Source organism: Trematomus bernacchii, unplaced genomic scaffold, assembly GCF_902827165.1.
Source record: "Trematomus bernacchii unplaced genomic scaffold, fTreBer1.1, whole genome shotgun sequence".
NCBI lineage: Eukaryota > Metazoa > Chordata > Actinopteri > Perciformes > Nototheniidae > Trematomus > Trematomus bernacchii.
Window position 1 is genome coordinate 16,231,289 of NW_022987593.1, and position 25,332 is coordinate 16,256,620.

Here is a 25,332-nt window from a genome sequence, read left to right on the forward strand (position 1 = left end):
TGGGGCGAAAATGGTATCAGTGCATCACCAACAGAACATTCACTATTTTAAAACACCTCTTTGTTCGGTAAAGGGGTGTGCCATCTTCCATCTTCAAAGTGAGCAAGTACCCCCTGGCTCTTGACAAGAACTCCCTGGTGCTTGTCCAATTCCTAGAACCAAGGGGGGCTTTGAACCCTTTGGCTCTGGGATTGCGGCTGTTCAATATGTCAAACAGCCTGTCCGTTATCTATAAACAAATATCTAAATTAACTGGAAGCACTGAAATCATCACCATAACTGTGGTGTCAACAGGTATCAGATAGTAAACATCCAAGTATGAGGAATAGCGATAGAACTATATTTCCTCTGTGGCTGTGCTTTTTAAAATGAAATTGCTGCACTGCTTTAAACCTGTAAATCTGAGATGTGACAATAAGGGTGCTTCTGAGATAAGTATGAGGTAAGTATAAACATTATCCAAGTGCTTGCATATTGTTGAATTTGCGGATGGTCATAAATATTTAATCATTCCCGATGCCCAATTCAAATGTTAATGTATTAATGTTGTGTTATATAACGAACAACAAAAACAGAAGATCTACAAACGGTGTGTTTTCACGTTTTTGTGAAAACTTAAAATCTGAAATATCTCACCTGTGATGACATGACAAAATGGGAATGCCACCAGGATCAAATGGATTAAAGCAATTAATCACTCAAATGTTGTTAAGAACAGTAGAATATTGGAAAATGAATTTTGGTCAATGATGCAAATCCCTAGCTGTATTACCTCAATGAAGTCTGTAGTAGCCTCACAGTCTTTGAACTCTGCATAGCCCATCTCCCGCAAGGTGCGGAGCGCCACTGCCACAGAGTTACTCAAAGTCTGAGCAGCCAGGGAGACCTTGATTGAGTTTATAAGGAGATAGTTCAAATGAAGAGCACATTAGCTCTACAAGATACAAACATCATCACCACGGATAAAAACACAATAAAGCCTTAGAGCCTATTTCTATTGCGGCCCTCAGAGTGTTTATATATATCTATGCCCACGTATGTGAAAACACTTTACGATCAACTGTACTGTAGTGCCGAGAGAAGGGAGACGGAGGCGGTGCATCGGAGGTGCAAATCTCTCTTTATTGGGGAGCAGAAATCGACGTGCTGTCGGGTTGCAGGAAAGAGGAGAAGAGAAAGTGAAAGAGGAGGACACACAGTAGGTACCCCGGAGGTACCGTCAACATATATGTCCGGGCGGAAACAATACCCCCAACCTGTAGTTCCCAGATTGAATTATGTAACCCCAGTGTATGAATCAGTGATCACTACACAAGCCCCCCCAGAATTCAACCATGGACACAATCCTCGCGTCGGGAGGAAGCACCACAGGGGCCGAGGAGGGCGGGCCATGGAACGGGTCGTCGGAAGGGGGCCGCAGGAGAGGGTAGGGGCCCCAACGAAGGCGAGGGCATCCCCACCGGAGGGTGGGGGGCGGGCCGGAACGGGCCGACGTCAGGGGGCCGCAGAAAGCAGGGTCGCCGTGTAGCGACGAGGGGACAGGCGTGGAAAAAACCCGGTGGTCCCCAGCAGGGAGGAGCGCTGCCCGGCCGCAGGCGAAGGCACAGCGGCGGCGGGCACGAAGTCCTCGGGAGGAAGGAGCCGTGTCCCCGGGAGGAGGGAGACGTGGACAGGGGAGAGGCCAGACGGGGCGCCGTCGAGGCGAACCGTGAGCCGCGGTCAGAGGAGAGGCCAGGCAGGGTCCCGAAGCGTGCGTTCGAAACCGCCGAGGCGAGGGAAGAGGCGAGACGGGGTCCAGAAGCGCGTCACCCACGGGCCGAAGCAGGAGTGTGTGACGTCCGAAACCGCCGTCGAGGTGGTGATACAGCGAGAGGGTCCACACGAGGCCGACCAGACATAGTCAAACCTCTTCTCAGGCACCAGAAAAAGCTCAAAGGGTCGTCCCGTCCACGATCAAAAACAGGTGGGCGAAATAGCGAGAGGGTCCACACGAGGCCGACCAGACGTGATCGAACCTCCTCTCCGGCACCACAAAAAAAAAAAAAATAATAAAAAAACAGTCGGACGTCGATAGCCGCCGGTAGCTGCCAGTCACCGTCAGCCGTTGGTAGCAGCTAGCCGTTAGCTGTCGTGGCTAGCTGTCGTCAGCAGTCGAGGCCAGCCGTTCTCGACGGCCGGTAGTCGCCGTCGTCGGCCCCGGAGCCTCTGCTAGGCGGCGAGCCCCCCCCAGGGAAGGTGCTGCAGCGAGCAGTGGCAAGCACCTCAGGGGTAAATCGCCGGGCGGCCAGGAAGAACCGGCAAGCTTCTTCGGCCAAAGCGTGGGGCTCAACACTAGCCGTGTTAGCTAGCGCAGCCTGGACATGCAGCCGCATGTCCCGAAGAAACAGCCCCACGAGGTAGAAGTCGGGTTCCTCCATACCTAGCAGGTCGTGCATCGTCTCCTCGTAGCAGGAAGGCTTGCTGCCTTCCAGTGCCGAGACGAAGCGGGAATGGCGAGCGACGTCCCCAGCCATTCCGTGGGGCGCACCGAGCCTCAGTCCGTGCGCACGTGGCAGCAACGGAGGTCCCCAAAAATCTCCGGCATTTCGAGAAAAAACAAGAGTTTTTTTGCCGTGTTCGGTTCAGTCTCGGATCCTTCGCGAGACTTATGTCAGGGTCACCAATGTAGTGCAGAGAGAAGGGAGACGGAGGCGGTGCATCGGAGGTGCAAATCTCTCTTTATTGGGGAGCAGAAATCGACGTGCTGTCGGGTTGCAGGAAAGAGGAGAAGAGAAAGTGAAAGAGGAGGACACACAGTAGGTACCCCGGAGGTACCGTCAACATGTATGTCCGGGCGGAAACAATACCCCCAACCTGTAGTTCCCGGATTGAATTATGTAACCCCAGTGTATGAATCAGTGATCACTACAGTACCTTCATTTAATATTCAGCAGTAATAATATCTCGACGTCTATAGATGTAGTGTTAAAGTCCGTAGGTTTTGGTGTGCAACACTCCATGTCATTTTCACTTCACATTCAGAAAACGTAATATTAGCCACATGCTAAATACTGACCGGATATGAAGGATTTTCAGAATAAAAGCTTGGCATTGAGATTTCACGAGAACTTCTGGGTTTTTTCACAATAAAACAGCTTTTAAACTGACGATATGTTTTAGACTAAATTATGCTATTAAACATTGATTTTAATTTCTAACAGACTCTAGGTCAGATTTCAGCAGGTCCTTCAGCTCACTGACTGCGTCTTCTACAGGAACCACCTTGTGACTCTGGTGGAGAGAAAACTCACAGACAGGACACACAGCTCTCTCTTCATCCATACAGAACAATCTAGGCTCTTCTGGATGTTTACTACACACCACCTCCACCTTCTTCTCTCCTTTTTCTGTCTCAGATGATCCAGCTTTCTGTCTCTCAGCAAATGAGTCAGCCAGCTCCTTCAGTGTAAAGTTCACCAAAAGAAAATCTTTAGAAGATTTTCTTTTACAAATGGGACAGTTTTTGTTCTTACTTTGTTCCCAGAATGTCTGCAGGCAGCTCGAACAGAAGCTGTGGTTGCAGCCCAGAGACACGGGATCTCTGAAAGTCTCTGAACACACATGGCAGCTCAGGAAACTTTCAACAAGAACGGTTTTCTCAGCCATTTGATAGTAAAGTTATTTTCAATAGCAGGACTCACCAACTTCCAATGTCTCTCCACTTCTCCCCAAATATACTCCAAACGTGTCTCGCAGCAGAGATCTCACACCCTGTAATGGCGTCTCAGCTCTGTTCAACAATGTCAAAATCCTCTTTCGTTTTCTCTGCCCTCCGTCGCAGGGTGAATTATCAACATCAGGAAATGCTGCTATGTCATCTATTCACCACCAGATGGAGTCAGGATGTCTTTCAGAGGGACATGTACTTTGGTATTCAGTTCAGGACGATGACTTTGTCCAGGTAGGCCTATCTGTTGGAAGATAAACACATAAGATTTAATACGTTTAAAAAAAAAAAAACGTGATAAAAAGGAAAATGCTCATATATCAAAGTTTGAAGTGCACAGTTTTTGCTCTTACTTTGTTCCCAGAATGTCTGCAGGCAGCTCGAACAGAAGCTGTGGTTGCAGCTCAGAGACACAGGATCTCTGAAAGTCTCTGAGCACACATGGCAGCTCAGGAAACTTCAAGAAGCGGCTCACCTTTTACTTCCCCTCGGTTTGCCTCTTACAGTCCTCTAACTGTGCGTTGTTGCACGTTGTTCAGATTTAAGTATTAACAGGACCCAGACACTGCATGAGATAAAGTCATTATCCTTTTATTACTTAAAGTAATATCAACTGTTTATTTAAAGGTGGGGTAGGTAAGTTTGAGAAACCGGCTTGAGATACACTTTTTGTTATATTCCATGGAATGCTCTTAACATCCCGATAGCAATGAATATCTTAAGTGCTTTGACAACAAATCCATAAAAAAATGTCATCTGTGGAAGCCGTAGTACTGTAAAAAGCACAACCAATCATTTTAGCCGGCCCGGCTAAAATAACTGGATGGCCTACCTGCCTGTCAGCCTTCCATCTGTGCACAAACTTATCTCATGCCCTCATTGGTCATGTGCGCGTTGTGTGTGTTGGAGGAGGGGCTCTGTAAGGAAGTGGCAGATTTTCTCCGGTTGTGTATTTTCAAATTCCAGCGCACTCGAGCTGGTTTCTCCAAAATCACCTACCCTACCTTTAAGTGTGTGACAATTTAAATGGAACAGGGAGTATGTGTTGGTGTGTTGATCATCAAACTCCACAAGTGTTAGAAAGTTAATAAAATATAACATATTAGTACATATTAATAGTAATAACATATGCATTTCATCTTTAATTGTTTTCCTTAAACAGAACAACACCACAGAGGTCTGTCTGGGGTTTAAGAAAATATAACGATAGGCAGAAAGTGAATTACTTTACATTCAAAAGAGTTGTTTTTTGAAACAGCTGCAAACTCGTTTTTGGTAAGAAATAATACAATTGGCAACAAATACCTTTGATTGAGACCACTGAAAGGTGTTGCAGTATTTTATTTGAGAAAACAAGTCGATATTCTAGTTTGCATGCATGTTTTTCTCTCCCCCTACTGTATCTGCTTCAGAATAACTCACCACCTCCTCATTTCCTCCTCCAGAAGCCGCAGACATGTGTGACGATGAAGAGACCACCGCCCTCGTCTGTGACAACGGCTCCGGCCTGGTGAAGACTGGCTTCGCTGGAGACGATGCTCCCAGAGCCGTCTTCCCTCCATCGTGGGCCGCCCCCGCCACCAGGTACACAAGAGCATCCCTCAAAAACTAAATCATACATAAGATTTGTTCATTTAATCCCTTACAAAAACAAGGTCTGATCCTAAAGTTTTTAGCTACCTTATCTTATATATCAATATACTTATTTCATTATGTGACTGATTAAAAAATCTGCAGTAGTTAAGCAGCGAACCAAGAGGTTAAAGTCACCTTTGTTTCGGTGCTTGGTATAAATTTTAACGGTGATTTCTACGACCTTATGACCTTTTATCTGCTGCCACCTTCAGGCCAACGTATTATTTTTCTAGTTGACTGAAATTAGGACCTATACGAGTAGACATTTTACCATATTGAGTACTTTTTTGATTTGATATGAGTAATTTTTATCTAACTGATAAATACATTTTAATCTCAGCGTATATTTTTTTAGCACAAAGAATGTCCACATGCAGAATAGATGGGCTCAGGATGTAACTAAGAAATAAAAGTATTTCTCATTTCAAGAGCTTTAGTGGAAAATGAACATAACCTGTGTACTCTCATGTTCCGAATAACCCAGCTTCCCCAAATGTCTTTTTGGTGTCTATCTACGCCGGGATCCTGAGTCGTGGCTGATCCTGTTGCTGTGGTCCTGAGTCCTGGATCCTCTATCCTGAGTCCTGGATCCTCTATCCTGAGTCCTGGATCCTCTATCCTGAGTCCTGGATCCTCTATCCTGAGTCCTGGATCCTCTATCCTGAGTCCTGGACCCTCTATCCTGAGTCCTGGATCCTCTATCCTGAGTCCTGGACCCTCTATCCTGAGTCCTGGATCCTCTATCCTGAGTCCTGGACCCTCTATCCTGAGTCCTGGATCCTCTATCCTGAGTCCTGAGTCCTGGACCCTCTATCCTGAGTCCTGGACCCTCTATCCTGAGTTCTGGATTTGAGTCCTGGAGTAGTGTAAATGTAACATTAGCCGCGTTCACACCAAGTACTTTCCTGTACTTAGTTCCGGCACTAAGAGCCCTGGCGCTTTTAACCCCAGGGTACTTAGTACAGATCGCGTTCACACCGGAGTACTTTTCCCTGAGGGAAGATTACAAGTACAGTAGGTGGCGGTAAGCACCTTAAAGTTGTTTGCAACCCGCTACAAAACAAGAGAAGAAGAAAAACTGACTGTACAGGATCTGTTTAATCGCCATGTCGGTTTTCTTTATTGCACTCTCAAGACATAACATTAAATAGAAATATTTTAAATGTAACTAAAGTGTCAGTTGTACATGTCAGTAAACATTGTCAATATAAAATAAAGTGTCAGTTGTACTATATAATAACAGTAATAACAATATAAAATAAACTCCCAGCTGTAGGGAGTCTCAGCAGCAAACCCACCTTTATTATATATCTTCCTGAGACCCACTGCATCCGTCTGCCATAAACACTATGCAAACATACATGTTAGTTTTTGGCCCATAGTGGACTCCATGTTGTGTTGTGTGAAATGGGGGGAATTAAAAGTTTAGGTCAAATAATATTTAAATTATATAAAATTGTCATATTTGTGTATGTGCCCCTGCCATTCCCCCACAAGGTTGCAACATTGATGATAAATAAATGACAAATAAGCTTTGCCAGTTTATAACCGATGAAACATGATGGTATCAGAATAATCACTTACATGTGATGTATAGGATGCTACACAGGTCACAAAAGATAAAGTGTCAGGAGAAATAAGCTTAATCGCCATGTCGGTTTTCTTTATTGCACTCTCAAGACATAACATTAAATAGAACAATTTTAAATGTAAATAAAGTGTCAGTTGTACATGTCAGTAAACATATATATAAAATAAAGTCATAACAGTAATAACAATATAAAATAAACTGTCCCAGGTGTAGGGATATTCCCAGCAGCATGCACACCTTAGTGCAACGTTGTGTGTCGTGTGTCAGTATTTACAAAAACTATACCAAATAAACTGTTATTAAATGCAGTTTGTCGCTCATCCTGCCGCTGCGCCGACGCTTCCTCATGGCGCAGCGCCCACACTTCATCCTGGTGCTGCTGGCGCTCCATCTGCTGCCTGGCGCTCCATCGAGGTGAGCATCTTGTCCTCCGTTTCCTGGGCCTTGGTGAACAGCACCATCTGATCTCCACGCAGCGACTCATTCACCACGGCACGCCGGTCCTCCAACGCCTGGGCGGTGTCAAAGAAATTCGCATCCCGTGTCCGCTTTCCTAAGAGGGGAAAATAAGCAATATACAATATACAAGTTTAGTCGCCATGTAGTTTTACAACATACTAGGAATGTGTTTTTTGTATTTTCACAAATAGAATTAAGGTTTCACAAATCTGAAACTGTGTTATAAAGAATCTTTTGACTCTCTGGGATAATCCAGTCCAGATTTGATGAGTGTAGGTATAGTGGTTTTAGATCAGGACCTGGTCTAATGTGGTCTACATGTAAAAAAAGCACTGAAATCTCCCTTTTTTTTATTTTCACAAATAGAATTAAGGTTTCACAAATCTGAAACTGTGTTATAAAGAATGTTTGGCCTCTCTGGGATAATCCAGTCCAAATAAATCGGCTATGCAGCGATTTAAGAGGTTCAAACACGGAGGATTGTTCCTTTTTGAAGAGTGCTTCATGTATGCTTGAACTTTGTTTAATGTTGTTGAGGCAAGTTAAACATAAAATATGATGAATATTATGAAATAAACATGATTGTGAACATCAGTTCGATGCGTAACGTTCTTTCAAGACAAAATTACAGGTGTGTACCTTTGCGTTTGGTTGCTGGTAAGGAGGACGACAAAGCGCTGTGATCTAGAATGCAAAGCTCACTTGTTTCCAATCCCGAGAGTTGTCCATCCTCGCCTGAAACAGACGATTAGTGCCATGAGTTAGTGAAGCAAATTACAGAAACACTGCACAGTTATTCACAAGTCAAAACGTTTTCATACAGCGGAGAATATCTAGCTAGCTAGATGTAGCTAGCCGGGACCGGTGTTAGCCTATTATGGCTAGCATGGCTAGCTTGATCTACTGAGCAAATAAAAGTACATCTGAGACCATTATTGTGCAGATTAAAACCCCAGTGCATGTAGTTGATTTTACCTTCATCGTGGTAGTCATCGTTGGCCACTGAATCCGCCGTTTGTAGTCCTGAGTTTCTTTATATTTAGCCGGCTGTGCACAATTCCCAGGTCGAGTGAAAGCTACCGAACTGGCTTCAGTAGCATTCCCTGGGTCGCCTCCTCGGCGTAGATCTCCAGAAGCGCCGACACCTCCTCATCATTTCTTGATGCTTGCCATAACTGCTTTCAAAACACAACACAACGCACGGAGCGTTGTGTTTTGTAGCGAGGAAAAACAATGGCGTCTCCACACAACATTTTCAGAGTTGTACGGGCGTGGTTTGCAATTCGCCCAGCCAATCAGCACTGGGGAACTTTTGGAGCACTTTTCACCCACAGAAAAGTACGCTCTCTGAGCTGGCTCTAAAAATGGGGGTAAAAGTACCCGAGATTAAGTACGATTTTTGGTGTGAACGCGACATAAGGGGTACTCACGGAACTAAAACGCGAAAAGTACGGTGAAAGTACTCCGGTGTGAACGCGGCTATTGCTCCTCCATCAAGATGTTGGACTAGAGCCTACATTTCCCAGAATGCAACTTGATATCAACCACTCTGACATTATCAGGGCTATTTTGAGGATAGAAAAACTGCTCTCATACAGATACTTATGTTGCCCTGTAAGTATGTTTGGAGCAGCTGAGTTTTTCTCTAACTCGAGTTGACAAAGGAAGGAATGAGATCAAAGAAAATGAAAAGATTGTCTGAAGAAATATTTTTCTTAATTCTGTTTTAATAATTGGTCAACCAAGTTTCATGATAGTAGAGCAGCTCAAAACAACAGTTAGACTGTGTAGAAGCTGGGTGAAACACTTTCTTTTTAATTATATGTATTTACACTCAAATTCAGCATTCTATGTTTATTCATCTCCCTTTTTCTGACCTAAATCTGTTCTTTCAGAATTTCTAACCTTTTTTTTAAATAGTTAACATTTAAAGGGAAATTAAATTATTCTTGGACATAGCGACATGGCTACACTAAAGTCAGATTAGAGATGCAAGAAATCGGGCATAGAGGTTTAAACCGAAACCCCAAATATATATTTATATATTTGTATGATCCTATCAATAACTACATTGATAATGCTGAGATAATGTTTTAAACATAATGAGCAATCATTTCAATGAACATTCAATCAAAGTTGCAAAACGTACTGAATTTGCAGTATCTTCAAAACGCTGACAAACCCAGTATTTAAATTGTTTAACCTTAAATGTCTAAGTGGTTTTGATATGAAATACACACAAACATCTCCTAAAACATAATCGTAAATAATTTAGTTTACTATCATGACATTTAATTAAAAAACCCACCAACAAGTTTCTCCTCATTGCGTTTGCTGACTTTTAAACATTTTATACAATGCACATACAACAGCAAACAGATATGAGGACACACATAGGATTAGTTTCATACATTTTGTTACTAGTACTAAAGTTCCCATTTCTAGTGCATTAAAATAACTTCTGCTAAGCCACACTTTAAAAAGAATTGAGATAATTTTGCCTTTAGTTACCACGTACCAGTGAGGGTGTTGCTGGATTGACAAAATGGCCGACCTGCGCAAAAGATGGGCCTTTTAAAGCTGTGCTCTTAAATACAGGAACTGCCAATCAGAACCAAGTGCCTGCCTCATCATCAATATGGTCTAGCTGCGGCCGCGGCAAGTACACGACACTACACGACACTACACACGCCCCCTACACGACACGCCCACATGGCAGATTAAAAGCGAATTGACGACCCTACACGACACGCCCACCTGACACGACACTACGGTGGCTGAGAGATCGTACATGGCAGATTAAAAACGAATTGCAAATGTTATTGTAGCATTTTAAGCAACTATTAGGCAAATACATTAATAACCTAGTCTATCCGTTTGAGACACAACAGTATAACTTTCAACCCTTTATATATATACAGTCTATGCTTTCAACCCAAATCATTTTGTCAACAAACGGTGGTTTAGTAAACTTTTTTTAAATATATAAAATAGGTATTAATGAGATAATCTATTAATTATGTTTGTCTAACTGCTACACATGTATTTATACATAAATGTAGATATTTGTGAACATCTAAATATAGTTGTTAAAGGTTTTAAGATATACATAATCACATCATGGGGTCATTAAGGACCAAATTAGGAGGGCCAGTCAGGCCACTAATGAGCTCAATCATTCACATGTATTATTATTACTTTATAAATTAAAAGTACTAGGGGTCTATTACAAAACCTTTGAAGGAATCGTCATGCATTCTGAATGTTTCTGTACTTTAAAAACATCATGGCTCAAGATCCTGTTCTTGTTCAAGATTATTCATACTCATTTGTGAATTTAACATCCATATTCACTCAAAACTGAAACACCAACATTTTTTTTGAAAGCATTGCTGGCCTGAAGCTCCACGTCAGTGACCTATATTTTAATTTCTTCCATCAAACTTTAAAAATGGCAAACAGCATGTTTTTAAAGATTTAATCTTTTAAGAAACAAAATATCAACTTTGAACAGAAGGGTTTAAAAACACGGTTTTAATGCAAATAAACTTGAAACATAAACCTATTTGTCATTTCAAAATTCACTGTATTGTCTGCGTGAAAGGCACAGTAGGCTATGAGCGAATACATATCAACATTAAAAAAATGACAAAGTCATACAATATATACCATGTGCTACTGTCTAGGATTAAGTATGATGAGATTTTTCAGCCCGTGACCCCAAAATAACAGTGCCAGAGACTGGGCGACCCCCGACGGTCGCCAGTGATCTGCAGTGTGCTGGGCAGTGTAGCATGTATGCTAACTGGACATGCTCTCTCAGTTAGCATACACATATATATATATATTATATATATATATATATATATATATATATATATTATTTATGTATTCCATTCCTTTAAATTGAATATTTAAAATACAAATTAGCTAAACTAAAGACAATTACACTGCGCTAAACTATGGGGGTTATTCCCTTATCTTTATTCAAGAGCGTGGTATTTAAATTTGAGAGCATACTTTATTGATTTCACGTTCAGATTTATGTATTTCTTTCCCTCAAACCCTGTCCTCACACTCAAATAGTGCTGCTTGCACTTAGATTTGCTCTGCTTTCTGCTCAAACTGTACGCTTGCACTCAGATATATTGCTGCTTACAGATTTCCTGTGTTCCAGCTTAAAACCTTCTCCTCGCACTCAGGCTGTTTCTGTGCGCTCGTGAAATGTCTGCTCTCAGATTTCTTCTGTGCCCGCTCGGATCTTTTGTGCAACAACCCTGTCAAAATCCCTCAACCAATAGGAGGCCAGTTGTCCTTGCGGGTGCGTTCGCTTTACTTATTAGAGCGTCCCGTAAGTTCGGTTACTCTTTGGTTATAAACTACCCGCCCTCCACGGCTTTATAACATAACATGTACTTCACTTGTTTAATTTACAACTTTTAGGGGGGGGAAGCACAGTTAGTATATATATACCAGCACCTTACATAATAGCTACGTTCTGTGGCGGACTGGGGACTAAAAGCGATTGCTTAGTGAATTTTTCCGACCGGATAGATATTCATATATCACGGCCTGAAGTGAGCTATTGCATTTATAAAACGGTTACCAACGTGTGGCTGGCAATATGATAGAAAAATACACACTCCAATTTTAAATAGTTTTTATTATTTAAATATGATGTTCAAAATAAAATAGTCCCTCCGTTGCCTTCTGCACAAAACATAGTGCGAGGTGGTTGCTATGCAACAAAAATAACAGCTAGCGAACATATTAGACAGACAGCATTGTCGTCGTTTAGGTGCTTTTTTTTTCTGGAGATAGGCACTTCTCAATCCACTCCTCCATAGTAAGGCCACCCCGGAGGTCGAAGTTAACCTTAAATGTTTCCATCTTAAGCTTTGTTAGTTAGTTTCGTAACGGACGTAATGTAACAGTTGTAGCTGTTGGTTGTAGCTTTTCTCAGACGCGGAGGGATACTGACTTGTGAAAAGTAACTACAATTATACCCGGGATATACGGTCATTATATCACGGCTAAGAAACATCAGATTGCTTGATTTGACTTGTCCGTTTTATAAATATATACTAACTGTGGTTACCCCCCCCCCCCCCCCCAAAAGTGATAAAGCCGTGGAGGGCGGTAGTTTATAAACCATAAGTAAAGCGAACGCACCCGCAAGGACACCTGGCCTCCTATTGGTTGAGGGATTTTGACAGGATTGTTGCACAAAAGATCCGAGCGGGCACAGAAGAAATCTGAGAGCAGACATTTCACGAGCGCACAGAAACAGCCTGAGTGCGAGGAGAAGGTTTTTAAGCTGGAACACAGGGAAATCTGTAAGCAGCAATATATCTAAGTGCAAGCGTACAGTTTGAGCAGAAGCAGAGCAAATCTAAGTGCAAGCAGGCACTATTTTGAGTGTGAGGACAGGGTTTGAGGGAAAGAAATACATAATCTGAACGTGAAATCAATAAAGTATGCTCTCAAATTTAAATACCACGCTCTTGAATAAAGATAGGGAATAACCCCCATACTAAACAGCCAAATCGACAAACAACCGAGAACCTAAATAGTATGTAATTATATCTAAAACCACAAGACGTTAATTACCTGTACTCGGTGCGCCATATTGTCTGTTGTCTGTTCTCTGTAAACCTCCCGTCTCATTAATATCCTTGCGTCAGCGTCTCACGTGTTGGGCGCGCTCTCTGACCATATTTGGAAGTACAACTTCCTACAACTTCCTACAGGTTCAACCTCCACTGGCCGCGGCCGCAGCTGGACCCTTCTCCTCATCATAGGGGTGATTGAGATGCATAGTCTTGACATTGTGTTCATTTCTTGAGAGTATATTAGTTTGTTGGTGCTTTTGTTTTGTTAATTGGAACATATTTATTCAGACGGAATAACTGTAATGTTTATTTTATTTGTATTTTAGTGTTTGTCTTTGGGTAACTTTGTGGCTAAAATGGTCTGAACTACACTACAGTAAAAGGTGATAATGCTACGCCTGGTGAAAAATGTGTCATCGAAAAAAGTGAAAAATGTACCTGTGAGTTTTAATGCTTGCCAGCTGGGTCCCTCGTCTTCAGGCCCAAACTCTTCAACCCCAATCCCTAGTGACAAAGTTATTCACTTTGTAAGACCACCATCCACTCAAGACTGTAACACTTCATGTACTAGACAAATGTAATCCAGGCAGCAATCCCATTAGCTCCCAAATGTAAAATTACAAGACAGGGTGGTTTTGTAATTCAACGCTGGCTTATTGTATTGGAGTACTGAGTCTTTCCAAAGCAATGAAGAATTAATAAAGAACGTTTAGGCTTTTTGTTAGTCCCTGGTACCTGGTCATTTTTTTAAATTCCACCTGGGTCAAGGTTCCCATCAAGCTGAGCCAATGGTAGAAGGTGAAGTTGAACCACTGCAGACCACTGATTGGTCAGACAGAATCGTCACTAATGCGACACGGGACATCCTGCACAAACCCGTAGTGATATCATGTTTTTATTGACTTGACTATAGCAGAGGGTAAAACTTACCCCCAAAGAAAGTGCTTTTTTTCTGAGCTTTCAAACTCATTGGTTTGTTTAAAACCTGGCTGATTAACGGACCACTTCTTTCTCTCTGCAAACTCAAACTTCATTGTCGAGGACCAAGCATCCTGCAATTACAACACAATATTGTCATAACGGATAGAAATAATGGTAAAAAACGAAGACAAAAAGAGCCAGGTTGTAATAGACGGATTGTTCCTTTAAGTCAGCACATGAATGTGACTCATACACACATTTTAAATCAAATATGGGACAGAAAACAGTAATGTACAGAGCCATGGTCAGCTGGAACTCTTTACCGGTCCACATCATTCAGGAAAATTCTCAAGTACATTTCAAAAGGTTGCTAAAAAATTATTTAAGTATTATAAAGTAAATTTGAACTGTGTCTGTGGCTATGTATGCATATATTATTATGTACACTTATTTGTATTTACTTTTGTTTGGCCTTAGGATGGCGATAATTGGATGACCATTTTAGTTTTCACTTCATACAGCACTGTAAATTGCATGAAATGATGAGCTGTTTTGTTTTGTTTTAATTTTGTTGTATGTATGTTTATGTATGTTTTGTATGTGTGAGGACCCCAGGAAGAATAGCCAATGCTCATGCTAGTGCTAATGGGGATCCTAATAAAGACAAAGACATAAACTGTTAAACTGATCTTCGAAATCCAGTCTCATTTTAGTCATACAAAATCTAAAATTGTACCTAATTCATTGCTAAAAAGAGAACTTCCTTTTTTTCCTCATTCACCAACTATTCCAATATCCTCTTGTGAGGTCCTGACTGACACATTCAATCTGTATCTATAACGTTATACAGACCAGACTGAGTAGTAATCAGGCCTGTGAGTGTGAGTGTGTGTGTGTGTGTGTGTGTGTGTGTGTGTGTGTGTGTGTGTGTGTGTGTGTGTGTGTGTGTGTGTCTGTGTGTGCGTGCGTGCATGCCTGCGTGTGTGTGTGTGTGTGTCTGTGTGTGCGTGCATGCATGCGTATCTGTGTGTGTGTGAGACCAGTAGGGATCTCATAATTATGATTGCTGAGGACACGTGCTGCTCAAATTCTTCAATGATTGCCTCTAAACGAAACATAAATGCCAAACAAAACAATAAACCCTTCGAGAGAGAGAGAGACAGAGACAGAGACAGAGAGAGACAGAGACAGAGACTGAAGTCAAAAGATATGATTCTACACTGTATTGAAGTAAACATGTATTATTTTGAATTGTATTTTAGTGAACATGTATTGTTTGAACTGTTTTAGGTAATCACAAACGGGTTTTGATAATCACTTAGAATAAGAATGTTATTCTCACTTTTAAACTCATTGACCCAGAGATTCTGTGTTTCACACACCAACCTTGCCTGTATCACCCCTAAAAGCCAGATGTTGGTTTTAAGTCGTTAAAGACATCGTTAAATAGGTGAAGAAAAGTTTAAATGTCTGAAAAGGGATAGTTTATGTGAAGAACTCATGGGAAAGGAATATAGTTAAGATTCGAATCGAGATAGAGGTTGACTTTTGACCTTAGGGGACTTTGGAATTTCAAGTCCTGGTGAGAACTATTGACCTCGACCAGAAGCGAATCCAGCCAATCAGGACACTTGGGGAAGGTGATCAGCTTACACAGCTCCTCCTCACGGAACTCTGATTCGCTTGGGAGGAAAATGGGAAGGAAGAGTCGAGACATCTCCGCCCCAAAAATAGATATGAATACTGATGTTTTTGAGTGTAAAAATGCTTTTTGGTTTGGTGAGTTGGTTGGTCCTGATATCTGTGTCCGCATCGCATCACAAACCTGAAGTCACTTTCATCTCGTTTGATGAGTTGGTTTGATCCCGACGCATTTATCTGCATCGCATCACAAACCTGAAAGTCCGGAGTACTCGAGTACTCTGTATAACTTGTATATGTGTTTGGTTTCCTACCAGAAGTAACTCAGATAATTTGTTATAACTTTGATTCCGGTGTTTTCAATTCCTTTCTTAATTTAATAGAGATCCAGCCTCATCCAACGAACGGCGCGTAGCAGAGGTGTTCTGCTCCAACAAGACAGAGACAGAGACAGAGACAGAGACAGAGACAGAGACAGAGAGAGAGAGAGAGGAGAGAGAGAGAGGAGAGAGAGAGAGAGAGAGAGAGAGAGAGAGAGAGGAGAGACAGACAGAGAGACAGAGAGACAGAGAGACAGAGACAGAGAGACAGAGACAGAGAGAGAGAGAGAGAGAGAAATGACAACATCATATACTTGGAGTCTGTTTCTTGAAGATATCCAGACCACAATAACATGAGCAAAAAGTGACCAAAAGGGACCTGAAAACAAGGAGCAGATGGAAAAACAACCACATAAAAGTGCAAGTGTGCTTTCATGCGTGTGTTCTTGTATTTAAACATTACATTATACACTGCACTCATTAAGGCTATGATTGTGTCTCATTTTTCATTACGTTTTATGATCCTTTTCACACAGGTATCCTCTCCTCAGCTTTCTATCTATGTTTCAAAGTTTTTCCTCATTCCTGACACTTTGTCTTCTCCTCAGAAGCCAAGCCAAGTCAAACTATAGCTGCTCGTCCAGACAGACAGTCACTGTATGCCTTTTGTGTCAAACCCTCGGGCCATTGGCACATCTCTCTGTTTGTCTCTCTAGTAAAAATGTGTCTCTTTTTTTAAATCCGTTGCTGTTTTGGCTCCGCTTCAGAGTCATAAAGTATCTCAGATCCTCGGGAGATGATTCAGCTTTGAACTCTCCATTCTGTTTCATTCATTTCCAGTCTCTAACATGATGATGAGCAGCACACTCTCATAAAGTACCTATACACACAAATGAATATGCACCCATGTACAGTGCAAACAAACAAAAGGCTTTGCTTTGCCGTTTAGCTTCATTTAAGCACTGATGTTAACTGTGATTGATTCTCTTTTTAATGCTTTGGGACAAAAGTAATTTCCATAAGGTTACAAAAACAATGTTGGGCGCTTTGAAACTCCTCAGATTAATGTGTTTATTTCATATGATTAGCAGAAAAACGGTACTTTCAGTAAAAAAACAACATCTGACGTACACTCAGTGGCTCCTTGGTGCTCTCTGGTCAACACTGAATGATTGATCGTTCAAAAGGGGATTTTCGGGAAAGAAAGAAAAAGTTGGATACTCTGGTGCGCCGTCATTCCTTTGAGTTAAAGTAATGGTTTGTTCAGGAAGAAAGATGATTTGTAGAGAGAAAACTAAAATAAATAAAAACTGCAAATTCAAAAATGAGAAATCTGCAATATTATTGCTCAGCTGCATTGAAGTTAGCACTTAGGGATACATTTTATTCACATTCATGCCAAGCGGCCACATTCCATTACATTTGTGCAATACATTCAAATGTCCAGTTTTGAACTTTAAAATGAATAGTACACTTTCAATAAATCAATTAATGGACGAGTTGTCATTCAAGCTGACACTTATGTCTTCATTCTTTAATGACAGACTTTTCAAAGTTATCTTAATCTGGGGAAAAAATATCTAAATGAGTGAAAATGTTTTGTCAGACAGTCCCTTAACCCCAACCTTCATTAGCCAATAACACACTGGACTGAGAAAACTATGCAGAGGAATACACATTGAATGAGAGACACTCGTACACAGCTTTCTTCCAAAACATTGCAGGCATTCCAGCTGTAATACCACTGAGATTCAGTATCAGTGCAGGGACTCAGACGTGTGTGTGAGTGTGTCAGCGACAAACCGAGAGAGAGATGGTATTACACTAGAGATTGTAGGTATTGCCTCATTATGATTCATCCCTGTGCTACGTGTGCATGTAGGCAAACGTACCAGCCACAGAGGGGCATTAAGCGAATATTAGAGATTTTGAATGAAGACACTCGAGGCATTTGTTTTTTGGATTCTTTATTTCAAGCCAAGCAAGCCATGTTACTGCAGGGACAAGTCAAATATGTATTGATATTGAAGCACGTTACTGTAAGTCTATTTCCTTTATTAAGCCCTAATCACAAATCTGCCTCAAACATGTTCAAATAACAGCATTACCCAAAAACAATAGAACTTTATTAAAACGGTAACATTTTATTAATCTTAGTCTGATCACATATTTACATGATTTAACTCTGAAAGTCTGTTTTAAAAGAAGCTGATATATATAATCTCTACAGTGGATTTATCCTGAAATAAAAAAGGAAAAAAAAAAACCTAACCTCCATCAACCGTATATTCTTGAAAAAAACAAAGCATTATATTAAACTTCCAGTGATTTAGTTTATATCTAGTTTAATACAAAACAACTTTTAGACCCTGGTGTGTGTCATCCTGGATCCTACATTTCCCATAATGCAACTCATTATAATCTTTCATTTGAGCCTTGCTTCCTCCTAAATGCTCATATCTTTTAAAACGCCACTTTCAAAGATCTTTCAGAGCCACCAAATACCGTATAGACTCCGTTTTTGTTACAAGCTGTTTAGTACTTCTCAGGATGAGTAAACCAAACTTCAAGTGTAAAGTCAGTCGGGTGCCCCTTTAAAGCTGAATAAACTAAGAGCAAACAGGGATAGCATGCATGATGACTTACAATGGTGAGGTTGACATGTTTTTGGTTACTAACATCTACAGCTGTCAAAAACGTTACAGGGATAGCCAAAGATTTACCCAAATATACTGAAAACTGACAAATGAAAACCTTAAGAAAAAAGAAAATAATAAAAAATAGACACTGATAAAAACTCATGTTCCTAATTTGGCCATAACAGTTCGCTAAGGTAGTTCATTTCGCAAATACTTAAGGCCCCAAAATAAGGCCTCATCCTGTTGTTTGACCTCTGCAATGATGCAGAATGTTTAAGTGGGTTGTCTTTGCGTAACTGACCATTCAGCAGGAAGCATTTTTACGTTATGCTGAAAATACGGAAAGACCGTTTCTGTGAAAGTGTATTTGATAGTGTGGACAGGTTTTTTCCTGTCAAGGTCAGAAAAGGCTAATATTCCATGGTCATAATCAAGCTGCACTCTGACTCTTTTGGGAAATGAATCTTCAAATACAAGTTCCACATCATCCTCTGGAGTAAGTTCACACAGGGTGTCAGTGCAAGGGCCCCTGTAAATGGCCCAGATCTTTGTATGGAGGTTTTCTTTACTTGCCACACCAAGAGCCCTATACTCTTCTACCTCCACATCCCAGCTGTGTTTTCCACGGCTAAAGCCTTCAGAGCCAAGAACGTCATTGGCGCGCAGCCTTTCTGGGTTTTCAGGAAGGGTCTGACTCGTGTTCATTGTTGTTGAACGAGTCATGTGTTCGGATATACTAAGGAAGCTGCCGCCAGTGTTGGGGTCCAGAGTAACTGGAGCTTCAGGGAAAAGCAAATATAAACAAAGGGGGATATTAATTGTGACGTTTATTAAATTAAAAGGTAAATGTTCTCTTAAAGGCATTTCAGTCTATTCATGGAAAAGCCAGGTGTTGCTTTCCTGATAAAAATTAACGGTATCTTGACATGCCTTTGCAGTTTAAAATGTAAAATATAACAAAGCAAAAACACTTTGCTTACTGTGTTCGATTATGTCCTTCATCTTCATCCAGACTGTGAATAACAGGTTCCCAGTGTGTTTGGCCTCATCAAGAAGGGCTCCTAATGGAGTCTCAGGGTCTGGTAGGTTGAACTGGGATCTGAAGGAATTAAGTTATTGTTGCATGTTTAAGTTATAACAGTCATCATTTTCATCATAGGAAACCCATGTTTTGGAATTGTTCATGACTGGTATCTATTCTTCACTAGCTTTCATGGTAACTTCTTTATATAGGAGTTTGCATTGTCAAAATCCACCATTATCACACAAAACATTTAAACAGTATGATTCACTTTTGAAAATATTTTCAGTTAACTTCCCCTCTTTTGAACCACCCTTAAACTTTTGAATGTCATGTCCATGACTTTCCCCCCACCTTGGATTTGATCCTCCCAAACAATCATAAGCTCTGCTGCTAAGGTGGACACTTTTAAATGTTTGACAGGAAACCACTTACCGCTCCAGAGTGGATTTGACATTCTGTTAAATAAAGAGAAAACAGGATAGCAAATCAATATTTAAATTCTGTTAAATACTCAATATTATGTTCTGAATTTACATTAAGAAAGGTAATCATTTAGTACCAGCATAAATGTCATGTTGTCAGCCTTGATGTCCTTCTGTAGGGTTTTGAGTTTGTCTGTTAACGAGGAGATCTCTGCTGTCAAATGTATAATCCTGATGTCCATTGAATCACTTTTGAGCATTGCCTCCATCCTCACTGCATCAATCCTAGCACTCTCCTCTGATTGCAGGAACTGGTAAAGCTTCTGAAACTCCTCTTTGATCGTCTTCTCCGTCTGCTGAGCTTGGAGCTGAGGAGAAACCATTTTTTTTTTTAAATTAAAAAGTCAACAACACATGCTGTTTTCCGCTTGTAAATTCATTCCAGCATGTCTGTGACTCACCTTGATGTGGTTTGGCATTTTATCACACTTGAGCTTTTCCTTTTTTAATGACCCTTGTTTCATTTTGAAACTCATCACCTTAGGACTGAGTTGAGCCTACAAAAAAAGGTACATACGTTACCTGACTATTCAGTGGGTGAGTTACACAACACATTTGCCTGGTATGTGAAATATGAATCATTCTAAATAAAGTGATGAAAACTACAAAACATTTCTACACTGCTTTTATTCTTACCCTGAAGAATTCAGCTGCCTCGTTGATGGGGATGCAGTTGTGCTTCTTGTGTTTTTGTGAATCCCTACATACGACACAGATGAGCTGTCGGTCATCTTGACAGAAGAGCTTCAGTTTCTCACTGTGCAGGCTGCAGATCAGATCCTTGGATCCTGACTTAGATCCCTGACTCTTCTCTCGTCTCAAATTGTCACACAGGTTTCTCAGTGCTAGATTATATGGAGGCTGTTCCGATGGAAAAAGTCCCTTACATGTCGGGCAACTCTGGAGAGCACTCTGTCTCCACCACTGCTGAAGACAGTGCTTACAGAAGCTGTGACCGCACAACAACACAACAGGATCCCTGAAGATATCACAGCAAACAGGGCAGGTAAATTCCACCTCATCCGGTGAAACATTAGCAGCCATTCTGACTTCTCCTGAGGCTTTCAGGCTGTTCACTTACTTTCACTTTCAGAGTTTGAGTAGTATTTCAAATCTTTAGCTCCAAGTGTTAAATCATTAAACATTTGTTTAACTAGATGTTTTTACAAACACATTACCATGAGCAGTTTCATGTGCTGACTCATGTCACTTATTTCCTTCTTCCTGTCTTCTGAGTAAAAAGAGAGGGGTTTTTACCACAGTGAAGTTGGTTTTATGTTGGATGTTCAACAGACATTCAGTCAGATCTAGAGGCTCTTCTTCCTCATTTGTTATGCAGTTAAAGGGCAGTTAGCTCCTATCCGATTCATAGCTCTTAACCAAAGGGTATTTACTAATAAATGACTGTTTCAATGGCACAAAGCCTTTGTTATTTTAAAAATCTCCATGCTAACTTGCCCATACTACTGAAAATAATGATTAGGAGAAATAGTTGAAAAACGTTTAATGAAAAGTGTCATTTACTTTCAAAGCTTTCATGTCATGTGACCTATTGATTCCCAATGCATACCAGATATTTCACTATACTGGAAAAATAAGACACATCTTTTTATTGGATTTACGATTTTAGTTTTGTCTGTCTAGTCATGGTTTTATTTTGAAATTCTGTTCTCCCTGTGTCTGATTGTCTGATTGTGTTCACCTGTTGCCCTTGTGTTTCTGCCTCACTGCCCAGCTGTGTCTTGTCCTGTGATTACCCTGCTGTGTATTTAGTCTTGTCTTCCCCCTGTGCTCCATGTCTGATCGTTGTCTTTGTTGTCACCCTCCATGTTTGCAGTAGGGCCTGGCTCATTTCGTGGCATCTGCAGGTTTTTGTCTGGATGCTACCTCGTGCTACCTGTTTATGGATTTATGGTTTTGTCTTGTTTTTTCATTGTCAACAGCTTTTCTTTTTTTTTTAATTAAAGCTCGCTTTTTGTTACACTTTGGAACCCGCTTCTCCTCAATCTGCATTTGGGTCCTGCCTCACCCCAAACCCTGACAATAACATGGAAGCTATATAAGAATCATCTATTAACTGCTTTTGTAAAATACATTAATGAAACATGAGTAATCACAAAAGATGTGCTTTGCATCATTTTTATTAAGCTTATATGAAGAAGTTAGCATGGAGGTTTTGAAAAGAACATTGGGTTTGATACCAACAGTGGCGGCTGGTGGAAAATATTTTAGGTGGGGCTGTGGAAATGGTGATCAAACAATACTAGAGGGGTCCGGGGGGATGCTCCCCCGGTAATTTTTTTTGAGAAAAGACCCCTTAAATCATGACTTCTGGTGATGTTAGAGGGGGGGAGAAGGACAATTTGAGGCTTAAAAATATGAGAAGACTGATCAATACCTCCATAACTTCAGTGTGGTTAGCTATGAATCTTCCAAAACTTCCAAACACCTTGTCCTGGACATAGTTTCTACAGCATAAACTGTGCAACAGTACAGTAGGCCCACACAAACTGCAGAACACCGGGGCTTTTGGAACACTGATTTAATTCCCATTTAACCTGTTATGGGGCTTTTTTTCCCCGTTTTTTTCTCTCACGAAACTGTGTCTCAGGGCTTCTTAAAATGTAATAAACTATTCATGTGTCCTACTCAGAGGAAACGCATCTAACTGATGATATGAACCATGTTTACCAAAACAAAACACAAGTCTCACAAGAATCGTCTAAATGAGCCCTGAGCGAAAAATGCTAACGCGCTCTAGGTATAAATCAATCGATATACTTATCGGATATGCACAAACAAGCTTACAAGCTGAGATTCCACATATTTTATAAATATAAGTATCATCACTGAGCGATCAGAACTCGCGAGGGGAAGCAAATACAGACATCACACGATGTAGCTTTAGGTAGCAAAACATGGAGATATGCTCACCTTTTGCAGAATAACAATTCTGATCAAAAACGAGAAAAACGCAGCTGAAGGTTAATCCATAAATTAATCCAATGTGTCTGTCACTTTGAAAAATGATTGATGATCCATAATTCCATTTTTATGTCAAAAACTGAGTTTTCATTAGCTGCTAATGTGGTAGCTTCCAGAGTGTATGACAGCTTCCTGTTTTGTCTCCTTGGATACGAGTCCAAACAACTCACAGACTGCACCGGGCGCTCACGTAGGAGCCCTGTGACCATCATATTTGATGACGCTGATTGGCTGAAATTATGTTTTCGCGGCATAGTTTACACATTACAGATAGCAACAGTCAGCTGCTAGTGGCTGCTGCTGCACTGGTTGAGGGCTCCTCTCTTAGCGCCCAGACGAGAGAAGGTACACGGGCAAGGCCAGGCAGGAAACCTGAACATCGATTGTTGTGACATCGTGAGTGAGTGCGGTATATTTTTTTGTGCCTGTCCAGTCCACTGTCCTCCATCTGCGCGCGCCCGCGAGACGTTCTACGATGCGTTTGCTCCCGTGCTTCCACTATGAGTTCGGTCCAAATTCACATTTTACGTTGCCCGATTACATTAATTCATGTTGCTTTTAATTTTCTAAGTTTTTTTAAAGGGAAACACATGTTTGCTCTTATTTTATTATGTAATCGTTAGTTTTGATAATCAAAAATAAAAATGTTGGAAACTATATTTTCGCCCAGTCATTTTTGATCAATGAATGGGTGGGCCCAGTGACAGAGTGGGTGGGCCTAGGCCCAGTAGGCCCACCCATAACGCCGCGGCTGCCTGTGACCATCAGATTTGACGACGCTGATTGGCTGAAATTATGTTTCAGCGGCATAGTTTAAAGATAGCAACAGTTGGCTTCTGCTGCACTTGCTGCACTCTCGTCTGGGCGCTGTGCATAGCGCCCAGACGAGAGGGAGTAATGATACACGGGCAAGGCCAGGCAGGAAACATGTGACTTATCAGTAACTTTAGACATCGTAACACAATTTTAAACGAGATTTTATTGTAGATTATACATTTTACTGATACCAATTATATAATATTTACCTTGTTCATTAAAAATAAAAATAAAAATATATATATTTTTTAAAATATATTTTTTATTTTTATTTTTATTTTTATTTTTTAATATGGGAAGAGGTGGGGCGGCGCCCCTAGCGCCCCTATGGACCGGCCGCCACTGGATACCAAACATAAAACCAACTGCACCACAGATCACTTTTTAAAAATGTTGCAGTGCAATAAATAGAAACATTCATGGCAAAAACAATGCGGAAAGAATATATCCTGGTTATCTGATTATTAATATGATCTGATGAGTCTTTAACAAATTGCTAAATTAATGTAGTAGACCATAATCAACCTTCATGCACATCACCAGTGCAAAGGAGTATTGACATTAAGCTTTAAAAAAGACCTTTAAAATGTAACCAAGTCTTAAAGCAAAACCTTTTTTTAAAGTTTAATGTGGGCATTAATCTCTGGCTTTTACTTTTATGAGCTGAGCATTTTTTTCTTCACAAAAGTGCTTTGTGGCAATAAACCTGAGCTGTCTATTAGACACATTGTAAACAGGTCAAAAGTTAGCTGGCACTTAAATAATAGGTAAAACAGAAAGTGAACGCAACCATAATGTCTCAAAACAGTGAGCATCAAACTGTGACTGCAGCAAACAATGACAGTATGTAAGTGGTAGGAAAAAGTCAGACATCACTTCCTGGTATGTGAGAGAGACTCTCACCACTGAAACATGCAATGCAAGAATCACAGAACCAACAATTAACTGAGAATTTCAGTTCCTTTACTTTTATTTATTTTTAAATTGAGTGCTCAGTATAGTATTTTTTTTATAATACATCTTTTTTTTATTGCAACATCTTCAATTTACACCACAGTACAGAAGACAATTCAGGTTGCACAACATTTTGGATTAATTACATCCCATCCCTCTACCCTACACCCACCCCCCAGTTCCTTTACTTTTTAAGAGTGTTCATTTATTCAGATTTGAAAACAAAACTTAACAAAATTGAAAATCCTGGAAAAGGGAACATAGACCAGATTAAAACTATGCTAAAGAGCAGGGTCTGTAACCGGGTATTATAATGGGAATTATATCATCTAGAAGCTGATACAATCTTAACAGTGGATTTATCCTGAAATGAAACAAAAGATATTTTAAAGATTATTTCAAAACCTTTCAACAGATTCATACTCAACCTAACCTCTATCAACCTGTATATTCTTAAAGAAAACAATGGATGATATTAAACAGATTTTCCAGTGATTTAGTTTGGATCTAGTTTAATACAAAATAACTTTTAGACCCTGGTATGGGT

General features: G+C 40.7%; 2 protein-coding genes and 1 long non-coding RNA gene across 11 annotated transcripts in view; all 3 read right to left on the minus strand.

The window, feature by feature from the left end:
• The window catches only part of LOC117481873, a 140,085-nt gene that overhangs the window by 78,800 nt on the left and 35,953 nt on the right, over positions 1–25,332 (minus strand). For all 9 annotated transcript variants that reach the window (XM_034129793.1, XM_034129788.1, XM_034129786.1 and 6 more), the window contains exon 2: positions 3,681–3,950. The gene's annotated coding sequence lies outside the window, so the exon portion shown is untranslated. The remainder of the gene's footprint in view (positions 1–3,680; positions 3,951–25,332) is intronic.
• Positions 4,054–5,374, minus strand: LOC117481894. Its single transcript, XR_004555817.1, has 2 exons — positions 5,129–5,374; positions 4,054–4,271 (listed from the first exon to the last, which is right to left on the minus strand). It is a non-coding gene; the product is annotated as an uncharacterized LOC117481894 (long non-coding RNA).
• LOC117481864 (zinc-binding protein A33-like) lies at positions 18,410–21,366 on the minus strand. Its single transcript, XM_034129777.1, has 6 exons — positions 20,667–21,366; positions 20,432–20,527; positions 20,108–20,338; positions 19,981–20,003; positions 19,505–19,623; positions 18,410–19,303 (listed from the first exon to the last, which is right to left on the minus strand). The coding sequence occupies exons 1-6, from the start codon at positions 21,072–21,074 to the stop codon at positions 18,798–18,800; spliced, it is 1,383 nt and encodes a 460-aa protein (XP_033985668.1). The 5' UTR covers positions 21,075–21,366; the 3' UTR covers positions 18,410–18,797.

What these genes read in the sequence shown, in the direction of transcription:
- LOC117481864 (XM_034129777.1), bottom strand. Translation starts at nt 21,074, where the DNA reads ATGGCTGCTAATGTTTCACCGGATGAGGTGGAATTTACCTGCCCTGTT. An exon ending in AAATGCCAAACCACATCAAG is followed by an intron (nt 20,339 to 20,431) that starts GTGAGTCACAGA and finishes GTTTCTCCTCAG; the next exon opens with CTCCAAGCTCAGCAGACGGA. An exon ending in GTCAAATCCACTCTGGAGCG is followed by an intron (nt 19,624 to 19,980) that starts GTAAGTGGTTTC and finishes TAATTCCTTCAG; the next exon opens with ATCCCAGTTCAACCTACCAG.